This window comes from Salvelinus fontinalis, unplaced genomic scaffold (assembly GCF_029448725.1).
Source record: "Salvelinus fontinalis isolate EN_2023a unplaced genomic scaffold, ASM2944872v1 scaffold_0931, whole genome shotgun sequence".
In the NCBI taxonomy this organism is placed as follows: domain Eukaryota; kingdom Metazoa; phylum Chordata; class Actinopteri; order Salmoniformes; family Salmonidae; genus Salvelinus; species Salvelinus fontinalis.
Window position 1 is genome coordinate 1 of NW_026601140.1, and position 11,699 is coordinate 11,699.

The window sequence follows — 11,699 nt, forward strand, 5'->3', positions numbered from 1 at the left end:
AGACACACACACACACACACACACACACAGACAGACAGACAGACAGACAGACAGACAGACAGACAGAGACACAGACAGACAGACAGACAGACAGACAGACAGACAGACAGACAGACAGACAGAGACACAGACAGACAGACAGACAGACAGACAGACAGACACAGACAGACAGACAGACAGACAGACAGACAGACAGACAGACAGACACAGACAGACAGACAGACAGACACAGACAGACAGACAGACAGACAGACAGACAGACAGACAGACAGACAGACAGACAGACAGACAGACAGAGACACAGACAGACACAGACAGACAGACAGACAGACACAGACAGACAGACACAGAAAGAGACACAGACAGACAGACAGACACAGACAGACAGACAGACAGACAGACAGACAGACACAGACAGACAGACAGACAGACACAGACAGACAGACAGACACAGACAGACAGACACAGAAAGAGACACAGACAGACACAGACAGACACAGACAGACAGACACAGACAGACAGACAGAGACAGACAGACACAGACAGAGACACAGACAGACAGACAGAGACAGACAGACAGAGACAGACAGACACAGACAGAGACACAGACAGACAGACAGACAGACAGACAGAGACACAGACAGACAGACAGACAGACAGACAGACAGACAGACACAGACAGACACAGACACAGACAGACAGACACAGACAGACAGACACAGACAGACAGACACAGACAGACAGACAGACAGAGACACAGACAGACACAGACAGACAGACAGAGACACAGACAGACAGACAGACACAGACAGACAGACAGACAGACAGAGACACAGACAGACACAGACAGACAGACATACAGACAGACAGACAGAGACACAGACACAGACAGACAGACAGACAGAGACACAGACAGACAGACAGACAGACAGACAGAGACACAGACAGAGACACAGACAGAGACACAGACAGACACAGACAGACAGACAGACAGAGACACAGACAGACAGACAGACACAGACAGAGACACAGACAGACAGACAGAGACACAGACAGAGACACAGACAGAGACACAGACAGAGACACAGACAGACAGACAGACAGACAGACAGACAGAGACACAGACAGACAGACAGACAGACACAGACAGACAGAGACACAGACACAGACAGACACAGACAGACAGACAGACAGACAGAGACACAGACACAGACAGACAGACAGACAGACAGACAGACAGACACAGACAGAGACACAGACAGACAGAGACACAGACAGAGACACAGACAGACAGACAGACACAGACAGACAGACACAGACAGACACAGACAGACAGACAGAGACACAGACAGACAGACACAGACAGACAGACAGACACAGACAGACAGACAGACACAGACACAGACAGACAGACACAGACAGACAGACACACAGACAGAGACAGACAGAGACACAGACAGAGACACAGACAGAGACACAGACAGAGACACAGACAGACAGACAGACAGAGACACAGACAGACTGACAGAGACACAGACAGACACAGACACAGACAGAGACACAGACAGACACAGACACAGACAGAGACACAGACAGAGACACAGACAGACAGACAGAGACACAGACAGACAGACAGAGACACAGACAGACAGACAGAGACACAGACAGACACAGACACAGACAGACAGACAGACAGAGACACAGACAGACAGACAGACAGACAGACAGACAGACAGACAGACAGACAGACAGAGACACAGACAGACAGACAGACAGACACACACTTGGCCTCCCATAGGCCTTATGCCTCAGCCTTTATGCTGCCGTGCGTAGAAACACCAGCCTAGAGACAGCAGGATACTAGAGTATGTTAGTCTAATGTGTGTGGCTGGTGTATATTTCAGTTCAACAGCTTCTAGTTTGTTGATTCTAGATGGCCCCATCACAGACTACTGGTTAACTCTCTCCTCATGCTCTAGTCTGTCTACTGTCCCTCACGTCTCTAGATGGCCCCATCACAGACTACTGGTTAACTCTCTCCTCATGCTCTAGTCTGTCTACTGTACCTCACGTCTCTAGAGGGCCCCATCACAGACTGCTCCAGTGATTCCCAGAACCGGTCCTTGTAACCCTCAGCTATTCCACATATTAGATATTGTCCAACTCTAAGCGTCCTCGACTTAACAAATCAAGGACTTGCTGATTGTTTGACTAGTTGAATCAGGTGTGTGTAAATGTTGGAATAGATTAAATGTATGAAACTGCTGAAGGTCACGAGGACCGCTTCTGGAAACACTGGACACCTGGTTAGAGGACTGTATATCAGACTGAATATCAGACTGTATATCAGACTGTATATCAGACTGTATATCAGACTGTATATCAGACTGTATATCAGACTGTATATCAGACTGTAGTTCAGACTGTATATCAGACTGTATATCAGACTGTATATCAGACTGTAGTTCAGACTGTATATCAGACTGTACATCAGACTGTATATCAGACTGTATATCAGACTGTATATCAGACTGTATATCAGACTGTATATCAGACTGTAGTTCAGACTGTATATCAGACTGTACATCAGACTGTACATCAGACTGTATATCAGACTGTATATCAGACTGTATATCAGACTGTATATCAGACTGTAGTTCAGACTGTATATCAGACTGTATATCAGACTGTATATCAGACTGTAGTTCAGACTGTATATCAGACTGTAGTTCAGACTGTAGTTCAGACTGTATATCAGACTGTACATCAGACTGTATATCAGACTGTATATCAGACTGTATATCAGACTGTATATCAGACTGTATATCAGACTGTATATCAGACTGTAGTTCAGACTGTATATCAGACTGTATATCAGACTGTACATCAGACTGTACATCAGACTGTACATCAGACTGTACATCAGACTGTACATCAGACTGTACATCAGACTGTATATCTGACTGTATATCGGGCTGTATATCAGGCTGTATATCAGGCTGTATATCAGGCTGTATATCAGACTGTATATCAGGCTGTATATCAGGCTGTATATCAGACTGTATATCAGACTGTAGTTCAGACTGTAGTTCAGACTGTAGTTCAGACTGTATATCAGACTGTATATCAGACTGTATATCAGACTGTATATCAGACTGTAGTTCAGACTGTATATCAGACTGTAGTTCAGACTGTAGTTCAGACTGTATATCAGACTGTAGTTCAGACTGTAGTTCAGACTGTATATCAGACTGTAGTTCAGACTGTAGTTCAGACTGTATATCAGACTGTATATCAGACTGTATATCAGACTGTATATCAGACTGTAGTTCAGACTGTATATCAGGCTGTATATCAGACTGTATATCAGACTGTATATCAGACTGTATATCAGACTGTAGTTCAGACTGTATATCAGACTGTATATCAGACTGTATATCAGACTGTAGTTCAGACTGTATATCAGACTGTATATCAAACTGTAGTTCAGACTGTATATCAGACTGTAGTTCAGACTGTAGTTCAGACTGTATATCAGACTGTAGTTCAGACTGTATATCAGACTGTAGTTCAGACTGTATATCAGACTGTAGTTCAGACTGTATATCAGACTGTAGTTCAGACTGTATATCAGACTGTAGTTCAGGCTGTATATCAGACTGTATATCAGACTGTATATCAGACTGTATATCAGACTGTATATCAGAATGTATATCAGACTGTATATCAGACTGTACATCAGATTGTATATCAGACTGTATATCAGACTGTAGTTCAGACTGTATATCAGACTGTAGTTCAGACTGTATATCAGACTGTAGTTCAGGCTGTATATCAGACTGTATATCAGACTGTAGTTCAGACTGTATATCAGACTGTATATCAGACTGTAGTTCAGACTGTATATCAGACTGTAGTTCAGACTGTATATCAGACTGTGTATCAGACTGTAGTTCAGACTGTATATCAGACTGTAGTTCAGACTGTATATCAGACTGTAGTTCAGACTGTATATCAGACTGTAGTTCAGACTGTATATCAGACTGTATATCAGACTGTAGTTCAGACTGTATATCAGACTGTATATCAGACTGTATATCAGACTGTATATCAGACTGTATATCAGACTGTATATCAGACTGTAGTTCAGACTGTATATCAGACTGTATATCAGACTGTATATCAGACTGTAGTTCAGACTGTATATCAGACTGTACATCAGACTGTATATCAGACTGTATATCAGACTGTATATCAGACTGTATATCAGACTGTATATCAGACTGTAGTTCAGACTGTATATCAGACTGTACATCAGACTGTACATCAGACTGTATATCAGACTGTATATCAGACTGTATATCAGACTGTATATCAGACTGTAGTTCAGACTGTATATCAGACTGTAGTTCAGACTGTATATCAGACTGTAGTTCAGACTGTAGTTCAGACTGTATATCAGACTGTACATCAGACTGTATATCAGACTGTATATCAGACTGTATATCAGACTGTATATCAGACTGTATATCAGACTGTATATCAGACTGTATATCAGACTGTAGTTCAGACTGTATATCAGACTGTATATCAGACTGTACATCAGACTGTACATCAGACTGTACATCAGACTGTACATCAGACTGTACATCAGACTGTACATCAGACTGTATATCTGACTGTATATCAGGCTGTATATCAGGCTGTATATCAGGCTGTATATCAGGCTGTATATCAGACTGTATATCAGGCTGTATATCAGGCTGTATATCAGACTGTATATCAGACTGTAGTTCAGACTGTATATCAGACTGTATATCAGACTGTATATCAGACTGTATATCAGACTGTAGTTCAGACTGTATATCAGACTGTAGTTCAGACTGTAGTTCAGACTGTATATCAGACTGTAGTTCAGACTGTAGTTCAGACTGTATATCAGACTGTAGTTCAGACTGTAGTTCAGACTGTATATCAGACTGTATATCAGACTGTATATCAGACTGTATATCAGACTGTAGTTCAGACTGTATATCAGGCTGTATATCAGGCTGTATATCAGACTGTATATCAGACTGTATATCAGACTGTATATCAGACTGTAGTTCAGACTGTATATCAGACTGTATATCAGACTGTATATCAGACTGTAGTTCAGACTGTATATCAGACTGTATATCAAACTGTAGTTCAGACTGTATATCAGACTGTAGTTCAGACTGTAGTTCAGACTGTATATCAGACTGTAGTTCAGACTGTATATCAGACTGTAGTTCAGACTGTATATCAGACTGTAGTTCAGACTGTATATCAGACTGTAGTTCAGACTGTATATCAGACTGTAGTTCAGGCTGTATATCAGACTGTATATCAGACTGTATATCAGACTGTATATCAGACTGTATATCAGAATGTATATCAGACTGTATATCAGACTGTACATCAGATTGTATATCAGACTGTATATCAGACTGTAGTTCAGACTGTATATCAGACTGTAGTTCAGACTGTATATCAGACTGTAGTTCAGGCTGTATATCAGACTGTATATCAGACTGTAGTTCAGACTGTATATCAGACTGTATATCAGACTGTAGTTCAGACTGTATATCAGACTGTAGTTCAGACTGTATATCAGACTGTGTATCAGACTGTAGTTCAGACTGTATATCAGACTGTAGTTCAGACTGTATATCAGACTGTAGTTCAGACTGTATATCAGACTGTAGTTCAGACTGTATATCAGACTGTATATCAGACTGTAGTTCAGACTGTATATCAGACTGTATATCAGACTGTAGTTCAGACTGTATATCAGACTGTATATCAGACTGTATATCAGACTGTATATCAGACTGTATATCAGGCTGTATATCAGACTGTATATCAGACTGTATATCAGACTGTATATCAGGCTGTATATCAGACTGTATATCAGACTGTATCCTAGTTAACACTGTTTAATACTCTATCCTTCCTCTACAGAGCGCTGGACATCCCCATTACTGACTACTCGTTTGAAGACTGTCAGCTGGCCATGGCTGAGGGTCAACTCAGACTCCCGGTTGACACCTGCCTGCTGGAGTTCGCCAAGCTGGTCCGGAGACTGGGGTGAGTTGAGGTCAATTCAGGCTTCAATTCAGGAATGACCATAGGGGGAAAAGGAGGGGGGTGGGGGGGAATGACCATAGGGGGAGAAGGAGGGGGGTGGGGTGGGGGGGGGTGACCATAGGGGGGGTAGGAGGGGGGGTGACTAGTGGTGGCTATTCAAATCAGGTCAAATGCTATTTGTCACATGCTCCGAATACAACAGGTGTAGAACTTACCGTGAAATACTGACTTACAATGCAGTTCAAGAAATAGAGTTAAGAAAATATTGACTGAATAAACTAATGTTTAACAAATAGAACACTAGAAAATGACATAACAATCAGCAGTCTGATGGTAGAAACTATTGGTCGGGCTGACAGTTCTTCCCATGATGCTCCTGGGTGATTCAGAAGGGGGAGAACAGGCCGTGGCTGTGCCCCTGATCTTCTTGGCCTCTAGTTCAGACCCAGGGCCGTGAGCTTTGTAACGACTTCAGATGACTAGCTATCTGGCTAAGTAAGGAGTCTGCTGAAAACCAGACTAGAGATACTACTAACCCAAGTCAATGTCATAGTGATGGTTCTACAATACAATATATTCATCCTACTAACTCACTGTCATAGTGATGGTTCTATATTACAATATATTCATCCTACTAACTGACTGTCATAGTGATGGTTCTATATTACAATATATTCATCCTACTAACTCACTGTCATAGTGATGGTTCTACATTACAATATATTCATCCTACTAACTCACTGTCATAGTGATGGTTCTACATTACAATATATTCATCCTACTAACTGACTGTCATAGTGATGGTTCTACAATACAATATATTCATCCTACTAACTCACTGTCATAGTGATGGTTCTACAATACAATATATTCATCCTACTAACTAACTGTCATAGTGATGGTGCTATAATACAATATATTCATCCTACTAACTCACTGTCATAGTGATGGTTCTATAATACAATACAATATATTCATCCTACTAACTCACTGTCATAGTGATGGTTCTACATTACAATATATTCATCCTACTAACTGACTGTCATAGTGATGGTTCTATATTACAATATATTCATCCTACTAACTCACTGTCATAGTGATGGTTCTACAATACAATATATTCATCCTACTAACTGTCATAGTGATGGTTCTATATTACAATATATTCATCCTACTGACTGTCATAGTGATGGTGCTATAATACAATATATTCATCCTACTAACTAACTGTCATAGTGATGGTTCTATATTACAATATATTCATCCTACTAACTGTCATAGTGATGGTTCTACAATACAATATATTCATCCTACTAACTGTCATAGTGATGGTTCTATATTACAATATATTCATCCTACTAACTGACTGTCATAGTGATGGTTCTATAATACAATATATTCATCCTACTAACTCACTGTCATAGTGATGGTTCTATAATACAATACAATATATTCATCCTACTAACTCACTGTCATAGTGATGGTGCTACAATACAATATATTCATCCTACTAACTGACTGTCATAGTGATGGTTCTACAATACAATATATTCATCCTACTAACTGACTGTCATAGTGATGGTTCTATATTACAATATATTCATCCTAGGATGTGTATAAATCCTCAATGTGTTGGTGTCAATGTGCAGGTTGTGTTGTCTATTTGAGCTGGGTAGGAGTTGTGTGTTTTTTTGTCTTGTGTCAGTGTGTTGTGTTGCAGGTTTATTTTGTGCTCACATGATGGTGTGAATATGATGATGGTGTGTTTGTGGTTGATTGTGTTTGTGGTAATTGCGCCGGTTGAAGCTGGTTTAGCATGAATTGGTTTGTCTTAAATATGCAGCAGGCTCTGTATTAATGTGTTGATGTTTCCTGGTGAGGTTGAACCCCAGAATGTAGAGACTCTGTATTAATGTGTAGATGTTACCTGGTCAGGTTGAACCCCAGAATGTAGAGACTCTGTATTAATGTTACCTGGTCAGGTTGAACCCCAGAATGTAGAGACTCTGTATTAATGTTACCTGGTCAGGTTGAACCCCAGAATGTAGAGACTCTGTATTAATGTTACCTGGTCAGGTTGAACCCCAGAATGTAGAGACTCTGTATTAATGTTACCTGGTCAGGTTGAACCCCAGAATGTAGAGACTCTGTATTAATGTTTCCTGGTCAGGTTGAACCCCAGAATGTAGAGACTCTGTATTAATGTTTCCTGGTCAGGTTGAACACCAGAATGTAGAGACTCTGTATTAATGTGTAGATGTTACCTGGTCAGGTTGAACCCCAGAATGTAGAGACTCTGTATTAATGTTACCTGGTCAGGTTGAAACCCCAGAATGTAGAGACTCTGTATTAATGTTTAGATGTTACCTGGTCAGGTTGAACCCCAGAATGTAGAGACTCTGTATTAATGTTACCTGGTCAGGTTGAACCCCAGAATGTAGAGACTCTGTATTAATGTTACCTGGTCAGGTTGAACCCCAGAATATAGAGACTCTGTATCATTGTGTTGATCTTACCTGGTCAGGTTGAAGCCCCAGAACGTAGAGAAGGTACTGCAGGAGTTTGGTAACAGAGCCAGGAAGATGGAAGGAGAGAAGCTGGGTCTGGAAGACTTTGCCCACTACCTTGATGTCCCCGTGTCAGACATGCTCAGAGACATCTTCTCCCTCTTCAACGAGGTAAGGAAACACACACTGAATATAATATCATCCCATTAGGAGATTTGAAGGCCAAAGATACAAGTATCGTAACTTCCTAAAACTCAGAAAACAGAAATATATGTTTTCCCTATATTGTATATTTTAATATTGAAATACAGATTTCGATATTAGATTTTGATATTAGACATAGATTTCGATATTACATACTAGATTTAGATATGGATATTAGATATAGACATTAGATTTAGACATTATATTTAGATATTCGATTTAAATGTGAGACATTAGATTTAGACATTAGATTTAGACATTAGATTTAGACATTAGATTTAGACATTAGATTTAGACATTAGATTTAGACATTAGATTTAGACATTAGATTTAGACATTAGACTTTAGACATTAGATTTAGACATTAGATTTAGACATTAGACTTTAGACATTAGATTTAGACATTAGATTTAGACATTAGATTTAGACATTAGACTTTAGACATTAGACTTTAGACATTAGACTTTAGACATTAGATTTAGACATTAGATTTAGACATTATACTGTAGACATTAGATTTAGACTTTAGATTTAAATATGAGATGTGATTTAGACTTTAGATTTAAATATAAGATGTGATTTAGACTTTAGATTTAGACATTAGATTTAGACATGTGCTTTGCCAGATTCCTCCTAACCGGTAACTCTTCACTCTGTTCTTCTCTCGTCTCCTCCAGCAGGCAGACAACATGATAGACATCAGAGAATATGTCATCGCCTTATCGGTTGTATGCAGACCTGCTAAAACACTGGAGACCATGAAGCTGGCCTTCAAGGTACGCTCTGCTCCAGCTCTGGTTTCATGCTCTGTCAAGGTGGCTTTCAGAGGGCCTACCACCATTTCAGAGGGCCTACCACCATTTCAGAGGGCCTACCACCACTGATATTTCTGCCATTTTCCATTTGAGAGCACGTACTATAATGACCTACGGTGTGAGTTGTAGACTGTGTGTATAGATATGAACAGATGGTCTGAGCGCCAGCCGGCTCAGTGCGAGTGAGATATGAAGGAGGGGTCAGGGTCATCTAATGTGTGTCAGTTATTATTTGCGTATATTCCCAGATGTTTGAGGCGGAGGAGGACGGTGCCGTCACAGGGGCTGAGTTGGCCTGCATCCTGAAGACTGCGTTAGGAGTGGCTGTCCTCGACGTCTCACGTCTCTTCACTGCTATCGACACAGAGGACGCTGGGAAACTCACCTTCGGTAAGAAACGACATGTCTTAGCTTGTACTGGGGCCGCCTTCTGTTCAGCTGTTCTTAGAGTATACGCCTGGGATGATTTTGGAACGCGACAAAGAATATGTCAAAGTTACGTTGTGTCTGTAATCTCCAGTTCATTTGTAAAATATTAGGAGTGTGCCTATCTTTGTAAACATGTACTTGTTTCCTAGTGTGTTAATGGTAGGTTACTGTATTTCACTTGCTTGGAATAACCTTTCCTTTGTGTCTGGCGCCCTCCTGTGGTGGGAACAGACAAGTTCAGGAGCTTTGCAGAGCAGCACCCGAACTTCAGTGAGGACTACCTGTCCACAGACAATACAGGCCGTAACGGCTGTCCTCACCAGCCCAACGCCACGCCCGACGCCAAGCCTCAGACCAATGGCTTCTGCCCTGACTTCAGCCCGCGAGACAACCACCACGACACAACGACGGACGGTTCAGTGAAGAAACACAACTGAGCCTGTCAGCCACCTCAGAATCCACCTCTCCTGGTGAGAGAGTGGTGGTGGTGGGGGTTGTTGTTGATGGGCTATATGTAATGGTCAGTCAGACACACACACACACACACACACACACACACACACACAGGAGAAATGTAACCCTTATTAACCGTATCCATAATGTTTCTACGGTTCATTTGATCTTGATGATCTAACGTTGTTGCTTTAGTAGAGTTTTTCTGTATTTGTTCTGAGGAAGAAACATGCTTTTCAATGGCCAAACAGATGGCTGATGACGATTGAGGAGAAATGAAGCGTGAAACACTTGAAGGGACAACACTTATTACGTTTCCTCCACGTTGGGGTTTGGGAGTGGTTGAGAGAAAACACCCCAGCCAGGGTAGGGACAACACCCCAGCCAGGGTAGGGACAACACCCCAGCCAGGGTAGGGACAACACCCCAGCCAGGGTAGGGACAACACCCCAGCCAGGGAAGGGACAGCACCCCCCCCAGCCAGTGAAGAGACAACACCCCAGCCAGTGAAGAGACAACACCCCAGCCAGTGAAGGGACAACACCCCAGCCAGTGAAGAGACAACACCCCAGCCAGTGAAGAGACAACACCCCAGCCAGGGTAGAGACAACACCCCCCCCAGCCAGTAAAGAGACAACACCCCAGCCAGTGAAGAGACAACACCCCAGCCAGTGAAGAGACAACACCCCAGCCAGTGAAGGGACAACACCCCAGCCAGTGAAGAGACAACACCCCAGCCAGGGTAGAGACAACACCCCAGCCAGGGTAGGGACAACACCCCAGCCAGGGTAGGGACAACACCCCAGCCAGTGAAGGGACAACACCCCAGCCAGTGAAGAGACAACACCCCAGCCAGTGAAGAGACAACACCCCAGCCAGGGTAGGGACAACACCCCAGCCAGGGTAGGGACAACACCCCAGCCAGTGAAGAGATAACACCCCAGCCAGTGAAGGGACAACACCCCAGCCAGGGTAGGGACAACACCCCAGCCAGTGAAGAGACAACACCCCAGCCAGGGTAGGGACAACACCCCAGCCAGTGAAGAGACAACACCCCAGCCAGTGAAGAGACAACACCCCAGCCAGGGAAGAGACAACACCCCAGCCAGTGAAGAGACAACACCCCAGCCAGGGTAGGGACAACACCCCAGCCAGTGAAGAGACAACACCCCAGCCAGGG

General features: G+C 42.5%; 1 protein-coding gene across 1 annotated transcript; it reads left to right on the plus strand.

Annotated features, from left to right (window-relative positions):
- Positions 1 to 5,950: 5,950 nt before the first annotated feature.
- LOC129847697 (lysophosphatidylcholine acyltransferase 1-like) lies at positions 5,951 to 11,139 on the plus strand (the record flags this gene model as incomplete). Its single annotated transcript, XM_055915451.1, has 5 exons — positions 5,951 to 6,111; positions 8,636 to 8,789; positions 9,500 to 9,598; positions 9,886 to 10,027; positions 10,298 to 11,139. Coding segments are annotated over 5 exons (762 nt in total), but the record flags the coding sequence as incomplete, so codon positions are not given.
- Between the last annotated feature and the right edge of the window lie 560 nt (positions 11,140 to 11,699).